Here is a 21947-nt window from a genome sequence, read left to right on the forward strand (position 1 = left end):
AAAAAAAAAAATTAAGTAAGTAATGTGACAGAAATACAATGAATCTTGGTTGTAAATCTGCCTCCCGACCTGTGAGGACGCTAAGCAGCAAAGACAGAGTTCTTTTAAAGGGCTGGACTGACAGTTCTTTCCCGGGTTGGGAAGTCATGAGTCCGGATGAAGGCGAGACTCCATTGAAGGAACATATTGGCTCGCAAGGTAAACGGTGTACAGTAGCAGCTGAAGATTGTAAAGGCAGCTGCAATCATTTATCAAGCGGTCATGCGTACTAGCATATAAGGGGGGCGGAGACTCGTAATCTGCTCCTTTGTTTTGGTTACGAAATATAACCCGGAAGGACCTGTGCAGTAAATAGTGAAATATTGTGAGTGTTTGTTTGTTTGTCTTGTCTATAATTATTGCTTGTGTGTTTATAGACGGCTAACATGTTCCAGAGCTGTCGCTAAGGGCCAGCATAAAACCTGGAACAACACTACACTATTGTCACTCTTTAAACTGTATCACCCACCACAAGCACTGCAGCGCGCACCCAGGACTGGTAACCGTGATTCCCTTTCAAGTGGAATGACAACCATTACCAAATGGGAAGAGCCTCTCTGACCAGTCAATCACTGAACATATATAAAAAAACTGCCCTATCAGGGCCCTGCTGTGAGGGGGAAGTCCCTCCCACCTCAGCCGAAGAGGGACGTCCTCACAGTAGCATATCGCCATTGAGACAACACCTATATTGCTTTGTGCTCTCTTTGTGCTGGAAATTGGCTCCTTTGTATGGTGAAAACCTGCAAATCGGATTCGTTACGGTAAGCTACAATATTACGAGTATTTGTGAGATTGCTAATTGCCTTAGTCTCGCTTCGGTAGACTCTACTGAATAGAGTTTCGACCCCTCTACGAAGATTGGTGCTAAGCTTTTATTCTCTTCATTACCTTGTGTAGTTCTTACTGTTCTTGAGTCGCGTGAGCTATTGTGGCAGTGGCTGTAGGGTGACCCCGCTGGCATGCGCCGCCATCCCGGCTCCAGCTACCATCCAGCTACGCCCTTCTCAGCCTCGGGCTCTCTTAGCGTTTACCACGCTCCTCCTCGGTGCCGACGCCGATTGACTCGGCAACATCTGGGCACAGACCATGCTTTTCCTCTGCTCCGATCCCGACACAGATTGACTCGCCGCCGACCACAATAGCCTGGCACCGACCGCGCTCACCATGGCACCGACACCGACACCTCGCCGCCAACTACAGTCACTGACGCAGACAGCTTGGCACCGACGCCCTCACGCCATGTCAGTGCGCTCTGCAGGGTCCTCAGCTGGTTTTTACCAGTGCGAACAGTGTGTGGCTAAGCTCCCAAGGGAGAATGGGCACACTACCTGTGTCTGGTGTTTAGGACTGCATCATGCAGCCAGGGCGCTGGCAGGAGAGTCGGACTGCTCCCGTTGTCAATAATTTTCTAACAGAACCAAGCACAGAAGGACAGCGGTATCCCATTCCTCGAGGCAGGGAAGGATGCGATCTTTTGTCCAGGGTCCTTCTCAAAGAACCTCCGGAACCCCACCTATTCAGTGGCTGGGGAGCGCCTCCATACCCCTGGTTCTTTCTCCCCTACCCCACCACCAGTGCGGAAGCGTAAGCTCCCCTCTGCGGAATCGCGGTGGACACCGCCGAGGACACTGCCTAGGCTGCACCGGGGCAGACATTCAGAGCACTGTTGATGTGAGCCTTGAGAGGTCCCACAAGGCCACGGAGGGCACTTCAAAGTTTTTGCACCTTCCTGCCTATCGCCTAGGTGGCCTTCCCAGCCTGCTGTGGCAGCTGGGCCTGAACACTGCCCTCCACCCCAGGCCAAACAAGTAGGCAGAGTAAAAGCCAGAGGCAAGGGACTCTCGCTGGTGCCCCCCACATTTTCCAAGTGCATGGACACAGCACTGGCTCCACTCAGGCTGAAGGGTATTCGGATCTTGAACTACCAGGATGATTGGCTAGTTTGCACACGTTCCAAAGCACGTGCCAAGGCACACGCCAGACAGGTCATAGATCATGTGACAAAGTTAGGGCTCTCCAGACATCAACAGAAGAGCAACTTCGTATCGCCTCTGTCCATAGTGTTCCTGGGAATCAAACTGAACTCTGTGAGCATGCTTGCTTCACTGTCGGAAGACAGGATACGGTTGTGGAAGTCAAGCTCTCCCAATTCAGGGAGGATGCTTTTCTACATGTCAGAACGTTTCAAAGGTTGTTGGGGTTGATGGCAGCCACCTCAAGAATCCTTCCCCTAGGACATGGGTGAATATGCTCAAGGTGCACCTGGTCCACGATCGACACCAGCCGGTGTGAGTGTCCAGACAATGCCGGAAGACACTGAAGTGGTGGCTACTCCGCGGCAATCTGCGCCTCAGATCTCCCCTCACAGAAGGGAAGTTTCACTATGGACTCCTCCAGCCTGGGCTGGGGAGTGGTCTGGAATGGGAGGGGAATACGAGGTCAGTGAAAGGGACCTTGGCAGCAAGTGCATGTAAATGCCCAAGAACTGTAAGCAGTGGCCCTGGCGCTATCTCTTTTCCGCCAGCAGTTTGCGCATAAACAGGTGCAGGTCCGGACGGACAACACGACAGTGGTAACCTACATAAACCACCAAAGTGGCCTGTGCTCACCTGGCCTTCACCATGCGGCGCATAGAATCCTGTCTTGGACCCACAGAAACCCAGAGGAGCTCCAGACAGCTCAGAGTGGAGACTGCAGCCTCAGGTTGTGAAATAAATTTGAGAAAGGTTAATACCTCTTTGCCACAGCCTAGTCCACTCATTGCCCCTTATGGTTCTCTATGGAGAGAGAAGGGGCTGAATAGGACAGCGTCTTGGAGACAGTTCAACCAGCTGTTTGTCTGCTATGGGTCCCGCTCTAGAGGTCAAGCCCTGTCGAAGCAACTTTTAGCACACTGTGTGTCAGATGCCATACGCTTGGCGTATGAACAGATGGACTCCCCCATGCCGGGGGACATTACGGCCCATTCTACCAGGGGCCAAGCGACTTCGTGGGCTCTCTTTCAATGCGCCTCCTTGGATGAGCTTTGCAATGCTGCTACATGAATAGGTAGTCAACTTTTCTGCGTTTTTACCGCCTTGATGTTGCAAACCGAGCGAGGCCCTCCCTGGACTCTAGGGTGTTGAAGGTAGTATGCCCTTAGGCGTCATGAGGGATCTGAGGCTATCGCCGTGGGGCTGTACTGTCAGTAATCTGGAGCCACAAATGCTTTGGTACAGCTTCCCATTAGGTAATGGTTATCATTCCACTTGAAAGGGAACATTACATTATTATCATAACCCTGGTTCTCCGAAAAGAATGACAACCATTACCCTTCGAGGTCTTGTCCCCAGCTGACCTTCCATTTCGAAAATGACGATATGCTACTGTGAGGGCGTCCCTCTTCAGCAGGAGGTGGGAGGGACTTCCCCCTCACAGCACAGCCCTGATAGGGCAGCTTTTTTATATATGCTAGGTGATTGATGGGTAAGATAGGCTCTTCCCATTTGGTAATGGTTGTCATTCTTTTCAAGGAACCAGGGTTATGGTAATAACCTAACATTCTAAACATTGTATATTGTGGGAGAGATACCCATGTTTATTGTTTAGGGCTACACTCCCTGATAATGTTCTCCGTGTTTTACACATCGTTGTGCATAACCAGAGCTTATTATTTGGTCATCAGACCTGGATTATAAAGAAAGAAAAGACCTGGATTATAAAGAAAATAAAATACCTTCCATACAATACAAAATTTATTCCTGCACTGCATCAACTCTGCACTTGCTCATAATCAGCAGCCACTTTGCAACAGGTCATTATAGTAGATATTTAGTACTAATACAGTCCATTTTTGCAGTTATCTGACAGTTACAGACACTTAAACTATAATATGTCATTATAATAACAATGACAGTAACATATTACGGTATATTGTGTAGTGATTATAATGTTTTGCTCTTACCGGTCCTGAAATTTGCTGAAAAAGTCTCCGCAGTCCTTTTTCTTCATCATTTTCTTTATGTGGTGGGGTTGGCTTGGGTGGCTGCAAAAGTATATGAAAAATAAGGTTGCTGTTTTCCATTAGAAAAAGCGCACAGTAATCAGGTAACTCATATTTAAGGCATTGTAAAAGGATGGTGAAGTACATGTAAGTATTTTAAAGCATGGGAAAAGCCATTGTTAACAATGGTGCAGCACAGTAAAATGAATAGTAAAGGTAATTGAACATAATTATAACGCACATATTTGGTAAATTGTAAATTGCATTCTCGAAAGATTTGACCAAAAAGACTAAAAAATACTGGTCATTATTATTTCAATAGATTAAACCATTTAAGGGCAAAAAGGTAAAAAGTATTTACCAGTATTTTCAAGAAGCATTACGTCAACTTTACTTTGGCATTCAAACCGAATGACAGGAAACAAAACTGGCAAATTAGCTTGAATGAATGCACTTGTAATAAAGCAAAGAATTCTAAAATCAATCCAGCAGGAATGATGTTGAACTATCAAAGACTACTAAAATAATGCATTATCTGGGCACAAACTGTATTCATTGGTGTAGATTTGAAAGCTTTTGTAACTGTTGCTTGAAAAGTGAAAACAAACCAAAAACGTACTTCAGGAAGGTTTGCCTCAATCTTACTTCCCAGCTCCCTGTTAAAAAAATTAAAGGTTATTTAAAAGTACTTTGACTTCATGCTACACTTAGAAGGTGTTCTTTAGGTAGCAGAGTATAAGGCACATTGAAGGGGAAGTGACAACTTGCTAGGGATGTACTGTAACTTCTCTGGGAAAAAAAATTATATAAAACTATAAAGCGTATAACAATACGAATACGTTTCAATATGAACAGGAGTATCTCAAAGCACTATACAAGACCAAATAAAGAGAATGACAATAAAATACATTTGTATAGAGATCCCAAAGCATGTCACAAACAGACAAAAGGAACAATTAAACCATACAGTGCTGCCTCCATATTTCACCATTCACTTATCTGGTTAATTCACTCTGTTGACAGTAAAGTATAAAAGTCCTATTAAAGGTCTCCTTCAGTGGCAATTCACCACAAAAGAAATGTAGACTGCCGGTTAAAAAATCAGTTCACAACCATTTTTGTGAAGTCGTAAAAGTCCTATATTTTTCAGTATATCAAGCCCTACTTACGCAGAATCTGCCTTCTTTTCCGAGAAGATTCTCAGGAGGAAGTTTGCTTCAGTGTGTGGTTTAAAGGTGGTAGGAACAATGACATAATTTCCAGGGGGTAGTTTAAACCGTTCAGAGAGTTCCCTCATATTGATGTATGTCTTACTTCTAGCTTTGGATGGGTTGAACCGAAAGAAATCTTTTGTAAGGTGTTCTTCTTTATGATCGGCCTGAATAAAAAAAGACTATAAATACCTGGCAAAGCATAAAACCTATTCACTCTGCCCAATGTTGGGGAGTAATGCATTACTGTACTCTATTTATATTTCAGTAACTGTAATAGTTCCTTTTTTCAATCAGGTAACTAAACTGGTAACACACTACACTGTATGTGTAAAAATAACTATGGCTAATATGTATTACATGGAAATTACAATTCAACCATGCAAATCAAACCATGCATGTCACATGAACATGTTGCTAGAAAATGCATTAGAAGAGGGAATAAGTGTGTTCGACAGCTGGATCATCAAAGAACATTTTGATCTGGAGCCTGATCAGACTGAAAAAATAGCGTTTTTTGACCATGCTTGTTTTGAGCTAAATGATTAGCCTAGAAGTGAATATTAGAATAGAACAAGCTGTATGAACAAGACATGCTGCATTACTCATGGAAGACATCTTGAAATCTCAGTCTGTTCCTCCACTGACCAGTATCAAATGAGAATCATTTTCTATGAAGGGCATACTGTCAACTATCAATTGATGTGCAAGTTAACTTTAGTGATGAATTAAAAAATGTAATCTATCAGTGAGCAACAAAAGGCTTAACTGACTTTATGACACAGAAGTTTGAAATGACCACAATGTATATAGCTTTCAGGTATCTAAGGTGAATAAAGAAGTTACCTTATAAATGGCAAATCCAACTGTTTCTAGATCCAACCCTTCTTTTCGGAGTTGGCGCCTGTTTTTCTGCATCAGGGCAACAATAAAAGTGCATTCGTTTTTATCACTATTGTCATCTTTCTCTTGCAGATGCAGTTTAAACTGTGGATTTGTCCAAAATGTGTCTAAAACAAACAAAACAATTCAATCATGTTAACTGCATATCTTCTATCTGCTGCACATACACAACTTCAGCATGGTATAGTTATTATGGTGTTCAATATTAAAAAGCATTTTGTTTTCATGTACACCATGTATTATCTTAAATAAACCACAAGACTGTGTGATAGGGGTTGCAGGTTATCTGTTGACAAACAGGGAGGCACACATATTTGATGCTGACAACGTCACCCAGGCGTGCAGGATTTATGTACAGAATACAAACTAAAGAACCTTGTGACATTACCAGCAATGGTACCTGACGGCAGACATACAGTTAATCATACAAAACATACAAAATAAAACACGTTGGGTACAAAACTACAAACAATAGTTACTGAGAGGATGGCAATCGCTAATCTGTTAATCAATGGAGGTCCTGTTTACACACCTTGCTCCTATACTTTTAGGGAGGATTTAAAATCCCTGAACTAATCCTTGTTCCTTATGCAATTCAACAAACCCTGACCCCGGTTATGCACACAGTAGACTGCAGTTTTGGCTTCTTCTATATAAGCTCTTCCATTTAAACACTCAGTGGCCGAAGGAGCTGGTTTGGTTTGGTTTTCACAAAGCTCTGATCCCAGTTAAAACACACGGTGATTAGAGGATTTCGGCTTTCACAATTCATTGTCTCCTTAATGAGGACTATCTTAATCCCTATGCCTTATATGGCCTTGCAGCAACCCCAAGGTGTGTAGCTGACCCCTTTTTATCGCATGATGCCCCCCGGGACACTCCCATCTGCTGGTTAGGGATCCGCAGCTGGCCAATCAGCAGCTGCTTTTCCCTGCAACCAAACAAAGCTGGTAGGATATTCCAGACGGAGCATCCGGCGCTAATAAGTGTTTGCAAAACTGCTTACAGAAAACTTATACCATAGGCCCCAGCTCTTTATTTTTTTAAAATTATTTTTATTTTACATATTACAATACAAGGGAGTCCACCAGGATTACATTGATGACTTATTTTTAGTGGTAATCCTACAATAACCATGGTTGGGTGGTTGATGGAATCTAGGTTATTTACTTTATCAGTGATTTAGGAAAAAGTCAAGCTGTGGTTTAGCAAAATGCCAGAATGACAGTTAGGAATTACTAGGCTTCTGGATAGGAACAGGCCACAAAATGACAACTGAACACTGGCTCTGACCTCAGCTCAAAACCTTCAATTTAAAATAGATAGCCTTTGTGTTCATTCATGCCAGATGAAACAGCTGCATGTGACACCAGGCAGACCATATCCTACCCGAGCTGCTGTAAGGATAGCAGAGGGGTAATAATAATCGTATAAGCCCACTGTGCTCCGTTATACGGAGACAATGTCTTACTCCTCAAATAAGGCTTGTGGACACTTGACTTTGTGCAATAAAAAATGGAACACTGGTGACACAAAAGATAAGTTAAGAAAAACAAGGTTTAGCGTTGCACAAAAGTTGTTCAAGACTAATGAAAAAGCAGGCACTGAAAAGCATTCAGTCCTCTTTGACCACACACCAGCGCCTTGTCCAATGCCCTTCCAGAAATTTCTGCTCATAACTAGTGGCCTCATTATTGTGTGATAATGATAATGACTAGACTCTAAAAGTATGACTTTTGATTACTGGAATCAATAAAAGAAACTTGTTAAATCCTTGTTGTGTGCACTCCTTCACACAGAAATACATACATAATTTCCTTACAATGCATCTATAAAAGTTAGCTCAGGGGAACTCTCGTGTTAGAATAATATGAGCATCAACTGACTTTTATTGTGATGCACCTGCTACTACCTGACTGGAAAGAAGGAAGACACTAATTCCAGGACTGTAAACATATGTGGTGTTTGGGAAAGATTGGAGTTGCACAAAGCGGTTCATGCCACAAAAAGTACTGAAAGTTATTCCAAGTTATCCAGAGAGATAGGACACATCACACCAAGGTTCAATAAAATGTTCATGTATTTTTATAACTTATATGGACATGATACGGGCTCTTTAACACTCCTCTTGCTTACCAATAAAATTTCTGCAGCCTCCTGCGGTGGAGCCCCGGACCCAGCTTCCCTCAAACACACTCACTTCCCATTTATTTGGAGTGTCATCGTCTAAAGAATCTGGGGTAAGGTTGCATATTTCAATCTTACTAAAATTCTTTTTGAAATCTTCAAATTCCATCCTGTAACATCAAGCAAAGAATACATTAAAGTTTGTTGCATTTCTTTAGGGGTTATAATAAAACATCTTTATTTTCAAGGATACTTTTTTTAGAATGAAGTAAACACATAATAGGATAATGAACAGGTCACATATATATATATATATATATATATATATAATCTATATATATATATATATATATATATATATATATATATATATGTTTTTCTTAAACGAGATATGTTTTAAAATTTTTTTTTTGCATTATTTTTTTTTTTAATATATCATGTTTAATATATCAAAACATGGAAATGAATGTGTAGTGTAAAATAATTAACATAACATTTTAAAGCATCAAGTACAGCCCATTAGTGGAACTATTTGATATTTTAATTTCTGATATTCTATATTTGTAATAGCCACTAACTTGTAAGACAAGTGTGTGTGCATGTGACAGAGAGCGAATTAATCCTAGTCAACAATCTCCTTCCACAACCTGTGTGGGCAGGAACAGCGTGCCCTGGACTGGATGGTTTGACAGTTCATTCCAGGATCAGTTGGAAGCCGGTCATCCAGAAAGGGGGCGGAATCACAATACCAGAAGTCATCGCCTTAATGCGGTCGGCAATGTGTCAGTCATGGATTGGACGATACATAATTGCACTCGCTACCAAAGGGGGTGTGACTGAGGGTATGTCAGAGGATGTGGCAAAGCAATCTGTTCCTTTGTTATGGTTATGAAAGGACCAGTGAAGGAGTACTGTGTTATAAACAAACCATGACTTTTTGTGTGTTGTTTTGTTTCTCTAATAAATGTTACATTTGTCATTTTAGAAGGCTAAACTCTGGGAGCCGTAGCTAAACAGTCAGCAATTAAGCCTGGACTACACTTCACCATTGTGCATGTATAAACCTGTAAATCACTACTTTCACTAAGAGCGCTCAATCTGGACTTGTGACCGTGTTGTGTTTGTGTATCTTGTGAGTGTCTTATTTCTGGACTGAACCCCATGGTTTAACATGAGTGATACACATTGGTGTGTAGAGCCAGTTATTATAATTTACCAGCAAATAAAGAGCTGTTTAACCATGATTTGAGTTGTTTCAAAGCATTCTTGAGCACTGCATGACCTCTACACCTGCGCATTACAAACCACTTTGCCACAGGGTACTGTTGGCTTCGATAACTACCATTAATAAATGCTAAATAAATTCCCTTACTTAACTGCAACTTTACAGTTTCAGCAGTAATGGACATGCCAATGGTAACTGGGTTTCAAGAGGATGTCATCTGTAATGTGCAAGCACCAGATTTCAACTTCCCCCAAATAAAATGGGGAAAACCCGGTGGGTAGCGCGAAGGATGAAATAGAAATGGTGGAAATGACAAATGACTGCTTCCTAACACAATTTGTGAAGGCACCCACTAGAGGGGAGGCATGCCTTGATTTAGTCTTTTCAAATAACGAAGATAGAATAACTAAAACAGAGGTCAGAGAACCACTGGCAAACTCAGACCACAACATGGTCTCATTTGAAGTGTTTTTTAAATCCCCAAAAGAAATGACTAAAGCTAAGGCTTACAATTTTAGAAAAGCAAACTATGAAGGTATGAAACAGAGACTAACAGAAGTAGATTGGAGTAAAATAGAGAAAACACCCACAGAAGAAGGATGGTTGTTCTTCAAAAATGTAGTACTAGAGGCACAAAACAATTATATCCCTAAAGTAGACAAATCTAAATGTAAAACTAAATTGCCAAAATGGTTTAATAGATCAATTAAAAAAAATATTCAGCGAAAAAAGGCACTTTACAGAACATTAAAAAAGGACCAAAAAGAAAGTACGCAGAAAGAGTACACAGAACTGCAAATGCAAGTCAAAAAGGAAGTTAGAAAGGCCAAGAGAGAAATAGAAATAAACATTGCTAAGGGAGCTAAAACCAATTCCAAAATGTTTTTCCAATATTACAACAGCAAGAGAACATTCAAAGAGGAGATTAAATGTTTAAGAGATACAAATGGCAAAATCGTAGAGGAAGAAAAAAAAATAGCAAATATATTAAATGATTACTTTTCACAAGTTTTTACAAAGGAAGATACTGACAACATGCCCCACATGTCATCCAGTTCCTATCCAGTTTTAAATAACTTTAGCATAACTGAGGCAGAGGTGTTAAAGGGACTAGGAGCTCTTAAAATAAACAAATCCCCTGGGCCGGATGAGATCCTCCCAGTAGTACTCAAAGAAATGAAAGAAGTAATTTACAAACCGCTAACCAAGATCATGCAGCAGTCTCTTGACACAGGGGTGGTACCGACAGACTGGAAAATTGCAAACGTAATACCGATCCACAAAAAGGGAAACAAAACTGAACCAGGTAACTACAGACCAGTAAGCCTGACTTCTATTATATGCAAACTTATGGAAACTATAATAAGATCCAAAATGGAAAATTACCTATATGGTAACAGGGTACTGGGAGACAGTCAACATGGTTTTAGGAAAGGGAGATCGTGCCTAACTAACTTGCTTGATTTTTTTGAGGATGCAACATCGATAATGGATAATTGCAAAGCATATGACATGGTTTATTTAGATTTCCAGAAAGCTTTTGACAAAGTCCCGCACAAAAGATTAATTCTCAAACTGAACGCAGTTGGGATTCAAGGAAACACATGTACATGGATTAGGGAGTGGTTAACATGTAGAAAACAGAAAGTACTGATTAGAGGAAAAACCTCAGAATGGAGTGTGGTAACCAGCGGTGTACCACAGGGATCAGTATTAGGTCCTCTGCTATTCCTAATCTACATTAATGATTTAGATTCTGGTATAGTAAGCAAACTTGTTAAATTTGCAGATGACACAAAAGTAGGAGGAGTGGCAAACACTGTTGCAGCAGCAAAGGTCATTCAAAATGATCTAGACAAGATTCAGAACTGGGCAGACACATGGCAAATGACATTTAATAGAGAAAAGTGTAAGGTACTGCACGCAGGAAATAAAAATGTACATTATAAATATCATATGGGAGATATTGAAATTGGAGAAGGAATCTATGAAAAAGACCTAGGAGTTTTTGTTGACTCAGAAATGTCTTCATCTAGACAATGTGGGGAAGCTATAAAAAAGGCTAACAAGATGCTCGGATACATTGTGAAAAGCGTTGAATTTAAGTCAAGGGAAGTAATGTTAAAACTGTACAATGCACTAGTAAGACCTCATCTTGAATATTGTGTGCAGTTCTGGTCACCTCGCTATAAAAAACATATTGCTGCTCTAGAAAGAGTGCAAAGAAGAGCGACCAGAATTATTCCGGGCTTAAAAGGCATGTCATATGCAGACAGGCTAAAAGAATTGAATCTGTTCAGTCTTGAACAAAGAAGACTACGTGGCGACCTAATTCAAGCATTCCAAATTCTAAAAGGTATTGACAGTGTCGACCCAAGGGACTTTTTCAGCCTGAAAAAAGAAACAAGGACCAGGGGTCACAAATGGAGTTTAGAAAAAGGGGCATTCAGAACAGAAAATAGGAGACACTTTTTTACACAGAGAATTGTGAGGGTCTGGAATCAACTCCCCAGTAATGTTGTTGAAGCTGACACCCTGGGATCCTTCAAGAAGCTGCTTGATGAGATTTTGGGATCAATAAGCTACTAACAACCAAACGAGCAAGATGGGCCGAATGGCCTCCTCTCGTTTGTAAACTTTCTTATGTTCTTCTTATGTTCTTAACTGCTTACCAGAATTCCCCATCATCCAAAGATATCTGTGTTAGACGATTTCTTTCCTGTTCGTTGATATTTTTCCACTCAGAAGAGCTAAAAAAAGAATAGGCGTAAAGGTTGTCATCAACAAACATCCCAATTTTCATGTGTCAAGATTTTGTGTTAAAATGTAATCCTATTACTCACAGCTTTGGCGGCAGCCTGCACAGCTATGAAAACAAGTTTTGTTTTTTGTAAAATTCATTAAAATCTAGATCAGAACTTGATCCAAGATATGTCTCTTAAAGCTAAAGAAACAACAAAGTATCATATTTGGCAACAGGTTAGAAATTAGTCTGTTCTTTAATGATTAGTATTTTACTACTATAATTAAAATGATATTTGGCAGTGTAGTTTTAGCTTACAAACATACACATATGCAATTTATTTAACTGAAAGTTTTACACTTATTATTGACACACATTTAGGCATAGGTGTAACTTCTTTCTCAGATAATTCTTAATATTCTGAACAAATTTTTGTTTGTGTAGTAGATTCCTTAGCAGCTGTACTTTAATACAAGATGCAGTTATCAGTATATCAGAGTTCTATACTGGATAAAAACTTAACTAAGTTCAAAACACATTCTTAATTTTCTTCAGCATAACACAATCAAATATTTTGTGAATCGCACCCATAAAACCTATTTTGATCCAGAAATGTTGGCGACCTGTTGCAATATACAAAGTATGTATTGTTAATGGAATTTGATATTCATGACAAAAATGTTTGCGTTTTTTTTTCATATGTGAAAAACACACATAATAAAAGGCTAACAAATGTTTAAGCTTTACAGTACATATTTTTAAAGACATGGTCCTTCTTTTACTTTCTATTATTCAGTAGTTTTGAAACAGTTCCTTCATTTTATTTCACATCCCAATTTAAGGACCAACAATGAAAAGAAATGTAAGATTAAAAGCAAAATATAAAACAGGTCTAATAACAGAATTACCAAATGTCATTTACAATGTTATTATATGGGTGTGACAGGAAATGGCTGCGCGGTGACATCAGGCCAGAAGGAGGAACAAAAACACAGAAGGTAGCACTGCAGTGAAAAAGAAGCAGCGCGCTCCATTTATTAAATACAAAAACAAATAATATATTTAAACAAACAAAAAGACACTGCTCACAGAGAAAAATAAAAAGGTTTAACAAAAACAAATCACAAACACAAAATACAATCAGGCTGGGCAATAGCCTTCACTGATCTTTATTCTTTTTAAGGTTCTCTCTTCTCTCTCCGCTCCGCCTCTGAACTCCCACCGTTAAGTGCAGAGAGCTGCAGGTATTTATACAGGTGACCATCTCCCGATTAGCAACAAATGAATCACTTAATTAATTTGGGAGATGGCCACCTTCTGCACGAGGTTTAATCATTCCTGGCTGAGGACGAGTTACTTCCTCGCCTCTGCCAGAACACGTTTCAAAATAAAAACAAAAACAATAACAAAACACAACACAGCTACGGCGTCATTTATATATATATATATATATATATATATATATATATATATATATATATATATATATATATATTATATATATATATATATATATAACACAAAATAACACAGGGGCGGAGGGGGAGACCCTGTTCTAAAAATAATTAAACAGGGCTGCTCGCCCTGTTTCAATGGGTTTAATATAAACGTTAACCTTCCTAATATACCTTTTAATCCAGAACTATTGATACACATAAGTATAAAATGGCAACAGAAATAATATCTCAGAATTATAAATACTGTACTAACTTGTCACTCCAAGCACCATTCCACTCAACTTGACCCCAGGGGTTCCTGACTCTGATAAGCTTTACTTTCCTTCCTCTGTCATTCACCTGAAATAGAGCAGAACACACAGTTTAAAAAGATCCAGAATTACATATAACATGCTTTAAACCCCATTAATAAACACACATGGAGCCCTTCTAGTGTGCATATACAGCAGAATGATTTAAAAAAACTCTAGGATTAAATGCATATATGGCAGAATGATGATAAAGACACCATGGGAGCAAATAGAAAGTATTGCCATAAGTGAGTTTAGACTGTTTAACTAATGCGTCATTTCACCATTGGTTTAACTACCTGTTACAGTATTTGTTTCCCAGTACTATAGGCCAAATGTCATTTTCATTAATGGTTTGTATGAAGGAGTTCAAAAGGTTACTGTTTTGTTTATGAGATATTGTGAGTTCAACTGGATATGGGTGTGAAAAAAGTAACTGACAAAAGCTTTAAACTGCTAACCCCCCAAAAATGAGAATGGCATATGATAACACCATTGAAGATACATGTATGTGTTTATTACCTCTTCAATTCCAGTAATTGAGTAGGCGTGACCTTTCACAAGGCCTGTAGTTGTTTGAGCTTCTGACTCAGCAGAACTTGTGATCTGTATTGTGAAAATAAAACAAAAATACAGCATTTAAAATGTAGTTAAAGCTCATGCATTTAACCCATGAGATACAAAATGTCTTTAATTGTAATATAATACCAGCAGTTATGCCTTTACGTCAAACCATTAAAACCAGCTTCTATTTATATCAACTTTGACATGCTTTGAAAAAAATGGTCTTGTATTCTGTACCTATCTTCACAATATATATTTTTCAAATTATAGCTTTATTTATAGTAATCTGACTTTTTTTTTTAAATCAAAAAGCTAGGGTCCAGTGTTTGGTATTAACTGTCCCCTGCAGAGGATGAAATCCCTGGCAACAAGCATATAGTGGAAATATATAAAACTAAGCTCCTCGCTGAAAACCATATCCTACAAGGGTTCATTACAACAATCAGCAATGATATTATATTCCATAGGATAAACCTGGACAGAGCACCCAAAGGTGATGACATGAGCCAGAAGTTCTATTACGGTATGTAAGTAATAATATTACGCTGTCCAAGTAAAACATTGGAGAATTGTATGCTGCATAATTGATTCCGTATGAGATAACAGCACAATCTTGGACAATTGCAGGCTTTATTATGAGGTAAAGCTGTATCTGCTTTGTGTAGTTCTTTAGTGTTCATGGAGAGAGGGTGAGACTTAATTTCTTCTTCTTTTCTCTATCTGTAACCCAATCTCTACCAGCACATCACTCAATCTATTGATGCACTGTCACCAAATATCCAATCTTTATCCTGCCTCTTCTAGTGATCTCTCTTTTGATCTTTGTTTGCTCCCACCATCTTCCCCTCTGCCTCCTAAACTTTCCTATTTTCTTATTTCCTATTCAGCTCCCCGCACCGAGTCTCCACTGGGGAGGGGAAGTGATCACACATCCCCTCGCTTCTGAGACATCCGCCACTCAAGCTCTATAACCAGTGAGACCCCTGGCCACAATCATCTTACCTTTCCCATTATGTGCACTATTCTGCTACGTTCCCATCTATACTGGACCTTTAGTTCCTCTACTCTCTCAAACTTTGTAATTATACTAACATCTGTATGTATAGAAACATATGTTATATTAGCCCTCTAAATGCCATTGCTGCGTAATCATTTGGGCCTTTCTTTATCTTATTTTATTCCTTCAAGGACTTGATCACAAGTCCGTTCAGCCCCGCCAGGTCGGGGCTATTCTCCTCCCACCCTTAGGTTTGCATCCGCCTCCATGCCACCGCCACGGCTCTCCCGTAAGTAAGGGACTGTGACCCTGTACGTTTTCCAGGTCTCAGGGGTCATCCGAACAGCCTTCAGTCACCAAGGTTCCCGATCACGAGGCTGAGACTTGCTTTCCTATCCACTCTTCCCCTTCAAGTAAATAGCGCTCATCGAGCCTGCTTTAAATCACTCTCTATACACATCCCATATGATGTGCCATTTTGTTTGTGTCTCTGCTATGAATACGGTTCTATTCTTGCTGCAAAGCAACACGTTCCTTTTTTTCAAAATATCAGCATTGCTGTCAGAGTACTGTTGATAACCTGATAACAACACAGTTTGGGGTGCTGTTATATCCAAGGTGTGCATGACAGGCAATCAGGATTTCAATAAAAAAAGGTATTGCAGGAATAGTTACAGCAAGTTTGTTCTAAATATATCACAAATATTCTGTTTTTGTTTTTTCAAAGCAATTCTTACATCATTTCACTCTAGAAATAACTCAACGTATGTATAATAAGGTTACTTCCAGTCATTCTTATAATACTTACATCAATTGAACAACCCAACATTGAACCTCTCTCGAGTGCTTTCTGAAGGATTTTATAGAAGTTTTCAGGCGGATGTTGGGTATCAAACATCTCAGCCACACCTCCGGTAAAATCTTCCATGGCTTCTATTGTACTGCCCCCCTTCAGAGATTCATAACTCCCATATAGCCTGTTGCAAGGCAGGACAGAGTCAGATAAATTACTTTTTTACTGGTAAATTCAGATTGCTTGACATTACTGTGTGAAACCACAGGTAAAATATAAAGGGTGGATACATTTACCGAACTTTTATCCAGCACCTGTATTGACTTGGTAATACAACACTGATCTACTCATACGTATGTTAAATATCAGATTTTTCAGTAGAAAAAGTAGACTGAGAGAGAAAATGAGAAACAAACGCCTTGAGATTGCTTAAGAGTATGTTGATTAGTTGTTTTTTCTAGTTTTGTGAACGATGCAGACATTTTAACTCTTTCAAGACTGGCGTATACATGTTGAAAATATGTCTGTGAGTATCACTCAGTAGGCCTCAATGTTTTGCAAGATTTACTTACCCTGTTCTCATTTTAAAGTTGATACCTGGTTTTCAAGCCACAATACAAATTCATGATCGGATTTGTTTTGAATTAAAGTTGCCCTAGTTCTATGTGAGAGGCTACACCCCCCTTTGCTAATTTCAAATTAATAAATACAGGGATTGTTATTTCCAAATTTTTCATCCTCTGCTTCCTTAATTTGTTCCATTTTTCTGTACTTAAATCAATTAGATCATGACCTCCCAAAGCAAATCTAGAAATTTTCTCCCTGTACTTCAGGTCATACTCACTTGGCATAGGCTTTCTCTAGCAGTGCACTCCAGAACTCATTCAGCTCAGCAGAATGTAGAAACACCAACCGTTGCTTGTATGTTGGTAAGCGGTCATCAATGATAACATCAACCCACTCATTGTGCTGCCAGAACTGTACATCAGAAAAGATACAGCTTATAAAACTATATCCTCATTAGAAAAAAAGCTCTTAAATACAAATAAGTATGATATACAAAGGATATAATGCAGTGCTGTCAGACATTATAGATACACTTATACAAATACTCTGAAATGGATTTCATTTTCTAAAATATTTGTAATAATCCTGCCAGTAAGCTTTGTACTCCATTTGTTTATTTATTTGGTTACACAGTTCCCATAATTCCAAAGAACTGGATAGGAAAAATACCCATTAATTTGACAAAGCTAGAACCACACAACTAGGAGCAAACACTTTGAAAATAAAACCCCACCTCTCATGTTGTGCCACGTTAAAAAAAGTAATTTTGACATTGAAGCATTTTAAATTCTTATTAAAATTTTGATATAAAATATGTTAGTGTGATAAAAATGTGGCAGCCAGTGTCTGCCTGTAAATAAAGCGTTTGGAGTTTATATGTGCTTTGGTGGTGGTTGGCAGGGATAGGGTTAATCCTGCCAAATACATCTGAGAATGTGGCTGTTCCCAAATTGGATAACTGGTGCCACATGAAAGAGAACCTGTAGATCTGTTAGGGAGAGGACTGCCAGGGAGCTGGTAACACAGAGAAATATAGTGTGTGCAGCAAAGGAATGCTGTGTGTATAGAGATAGAGTGCGTGCAGCAAAGGACTGCTGTGTGTATAGAAATAGAGTGCGTGCAGCAAAGGACTGCTGTGTGTATAGAAATAGAGTGCGTGCAGCAAAGGACTGCTGTGTGTATAGAAATAGAGTGCGTGCAGCAAAGGACTGCTGTGTGTATAGAAACAGAAGGTATTGTGTGTTTATACCTGAGAAGTATATATATCTCTGACCAGTAAACAGTTTAGCTGTCCAGTATAGTTAAAAGTTAAGAGTGTTTTGTTGGGAAAATGGCCTAGCTGTCCCAACCCTTTAACTAAGGAAAGCTGTGTTTAGTCTTGGGTCTGGGTCTGCTGTTTGAGGGTGCAACGTTTACTCGATATATATATATATATATATATATATCATATATATATATATATATCTATATCTATATATATATATATATATTCCTGCATGGATCATTCCATCACAGCACTGAGTAACCTTGTTTTACAAATACATATTAAAAAAAAATTAAGATGCATTATTTATGCGTTTTATACATTTATAAGGGTTACTTATACTGTTTTCTGACACTTAAATGAGGAATCAGGTCCATTTCTGGATTTAAAAATTACCACCCTTAAACCTAATTTGCTCAAACATCTCAAAAGACTACAAACATATTTTACCTGAAAGTGAAATATTCCTGCATAATCCTTATCAAAGCTTTGATCCGGAAGTATGACTCTTGCTAGAGTATTTTGATTTAGCGTTAGTGAAGCAATAGCTGCCAGTAACCAACAATCACCTGTAAAAGAAAATGATAGGACTTTAAATTTAAACAAATTGAAATAAGCAATGTCAAGCAACTCTTATCAAATCCAGCAGGGGGAGGAAAGTTTGGAATTTACTTAAGAGAAGTGCACATTTATATGGAGTTGTGGCATGTACAAGACAGTACTGCAGATTGCTCTGCATAGTATGGATACATCTTAAAAAATGTCTTGTTTCTAAGGTACAGTGTTGGCATTGTATTCCCTTATGGAAAGCAAGTGCATTAATTACAAGCTCAAAGACCATATTAACATGTTGCACTCTTGATTTTATTATCCTCTAGCCCTTTCATGCATGAATTATGCTAACCTTAAACAAGATTTTTACAAATGGTTTTTATTAGTCTTCAGGGCCTATAAAAACATAAAAAAAACTTTTTTTTTTTTTTTAGTACAAAATTTAAGAAGTTATACATATGTCCACTTGAGTAGACAACATGCATCTGTAACATAACAAATTGCCCTATTATCTTAGAACAGCATATTACGAATGAAAGTCTTTTTCTTTTATTTGTGAAAAAAAGTAATACAAAATGCAAAGCTAAATGGCTGGTACCATTTCAACTGGTATGTATTAAAATGTTTTCTCATATTTTCTTCTTTTTTTTTTTTTTTTTTCCAGAAACAAAAATGTCCTCAAAGTTGAAAATATTTTTTTTTTATGCCCAAATATGTACGTATTCACCCAGAAACAAAAATGTCTTCCTTGTTAAAACAATAATAATTATTTTTTACATCAGAGAGTCATACACATCAGGTTACCATTCTTCCCTCTTTAGTGAAATGAATTTGTCTGATTTTAGTGCTGGGTGTGGAAGTTGGCAAAGCACCCGGGACACAATGGCTCGAGGCACTGCATGCAGATGTACTTAGTTTTCCGTGTACAAGCTGCATCATGGCACCTGTTAGCATTTTTTGCATCAGTTAGCTTTGGCCAGTGATTCCCCACACTGAACCTTATTTCAGGGGGTGCCCTTGACACTGCCCTGCAATTCAAAGGAGGTGGTGTCTCACTTGGCCTTCTTCTTCGACGTTGCTCTACAGAGCCAGCATTGATCAGCGCTCGAGCTATGAATGCTTTGAAGTACAACAGATCCTTGTCATAGAATCCTGACATTCGATACAGTAGCCATGCATTTACACAAGTCACATCAAGAAAGTGAAAGAATACTCGAATGTACCATCTCCTGTTTTTGCATCTGTGTGGGTACATCGATACACACTGATCCATGAGATCCACTCCCCCATGTTTTTGTTATATAGCTTGACAGCAAATGGTCTAGGGATGTGGATAATTTCCTTTTCTTTCTTGTTCCACCTCTGGGTAGAATCCTGTGGCTGTTTGCCTGCACAGGACGATGCAACGTGTATCACTGAACGGTCTAGCCACGGTCACCGACGCACCTCTTCCTTCTTCCTTCAGCTATTTCTCACTCTTCAAATTTGATTGCGCTCCCATTAGCCTGTTAGCTCTGCATGTACCTGTTGCATAGATGCCCTGGTCGTGTAACCTCTGGAGGAGAGCGATGGTACAAAAAAGGTTATCAAAAAAGACCTTGTGATTTTTGTTTTGTACGTCATCACACAGGCGAAGAACCACATCAGCACACATGCCCAGTGTACTAACTTCACCCCTGCCTCCACTTGCTCCCTGATACACCTCAAATCTATACATGTACCTGGATGTCCCTGCTCTCACCCACACCTTCAAACCCCAGGGCTTGGTTTTCTTGGGAATGTGCTGCTTGACGGACACGTGGCCCTTGAAGGGAATCATTTGCTCCTCAACAGACTAGAACTCTACAGGATCAACTGCTTTACTAAAGGATGCCTCCAGTTTGTCTAACACAGACCAAATTTTGAAGAGTTTACCTTGTTTCCTGGCTCTTGCGAATAATTGTTTGCAAAGTGAAGGTACCGACGAATCTCTTCAAATCTGTTTACAGGCATTGCATTTGCAATCATGTCAAGGCGAAGGCCTTCATTCGATGACCAGTACATTCTGGATCTTAGATATCTGACATAGGACATTATCAAATTTATCCCAAGGAAACTTTGAAATTCTTGGCTTGATAGGGACAGATATTCCTTCCCTTTCTACAGTGCATACAAGTTTGTGTTCAACCAGGGTATCAGAAAACAAGTGCATAAAGAAGTGTATGGCCTCAACATTCACGTTGTGCTCTCCTAAAAATGTAGGAAACACTCCTTCAAAATCATTATCTTTGCTTTTCCATCTTCCAGCCTATTTGTGGACAACACTGCAATATATAGCTCTTATATTACAAAAAATATTTAGCACAGGCCTATAGAACAACATAGGCCTAATGTGCAATATTAATCTTAATATTGCATGCCGTTCACTTAAGTGGACATATGGTTTGACAAACTGTGAAAAAAATAAAGTGAGTATTTGAACAAAACATATACCATATTATTCCCTAAACATTACTTTCTTTGAATATATTTTTGTACCTGCTCTGCTCTTTTTGTGTGAAAGGATTTTACAGAAATCCCTGAGGTGCTCAATGCTGCTGAACTTTCCTCTGCAATTGTACTGGCACGTTAATATTTTTTGTAGTACCTATCAAATGCCACTAGATGGCATGAGTTTTAATTTCGGCAGACGTCCAATGAAGAGGATACCATGCATTCGTGATGTCAAAACAGAGTTTCTTTTGGAGATAATCACTTAAAAATAGCTGTCCACTCTAGTGACCTCTATGCATGAAAGGGCTAGAGAATGTTTACCACAATAAAAATGAACACAAGAATCATATTGACCTAGTTCTCCTTGGCAGATGTCGGTCCTTGAAGCTCCACCTACGATGAACTGTGGGTTTTTCTGAAATTCCTTTAAAAGAGAAAAGAAAATCAGTGATCATCTAATTTTGGATAATACACAGGAAAATGAACATCCCTTCTAGTGCAGTCTTGGCATCACAACACACAGTATAACATACAGATTTTAATATGTGTATTTTTGAATGCACATCTTTACGTACAGAATGGAAAATGCAACATTTGGTTGCATTTACAACAGAGTGAGGTTTTGCATGTCAAGAATGACAGAAGAGTATATTATTGTGATTACAGTATGTTAATAAATTAATATTTAACCTTTTGTCATATTTTGCCTTGGGATCTTAAAACATGCAGGTTATATATATATATATATATATATATAT

The 21947-nt window shown here is 39.1% G+C and overlaps 1 protein-coding gene across 1 annotated transcript in view; it reads right to left on the bottom strand.

The window, feature by feature from the left end:
* The window catches only part of capn9 (calpain 9), a 55954-nt gene that overhangs the window by 16149 nt on the left and 17858 nt on the right, over positions 1-21947 (bottom strand). The window contains exons 2-13 of the mRNA XM_041252805.1: positions 21544-21613; positions 18616-18734; positions 17179-17312; positions 16350-16518; positions 14503-14586; positions 13944-14029; positions 12163-12240; positions 8275-8435; positions 6082-6245; positions 5194-5402; positions 4644-4680; positions 3986-4066 (exon numbers count right to left, since the gene is read on the bottom strand). Coding sequence (XP_041108739.1) covers positions 3986-4066; positions 4644-4680; positions 5194-5402; positions 6082-6245; positions 8275-8435; positions 12163-12240; positions 13944-14029; positions 14503-14586; positions 16350-16518; positions 17179-17312; positions 18616-18734; positions 21544-21613 — 1392 coding nt within the window. The remainder of the gene's footprint in view (positions 1-3985; positions 4067-4643; positions 4681-5193; positions 5403-6081; positions 6246-8274; positions 8436-12162; positions 12241-13943; positions 14030-14502; positions 14587-16349; positions 16519-17178; positions 17313-18615; positions 18735-21543; positions 21614-21947) is intronic.

Source organism: Polyodon spathula, chromosome 6 (genome assembly GCF_017654505.1).
Source record: "Polyodon spathula isolate WHYD16114869_AA chromosome 6, ASM1765450v1, whole genome shotgun sequence".
Taxonomy (NCBI): Eukaryota; Metazoa; Chordata; class Actinopteri; order Acipenseriformes; family Polyodontidae; genus Polyodon; species Polyodon spathula.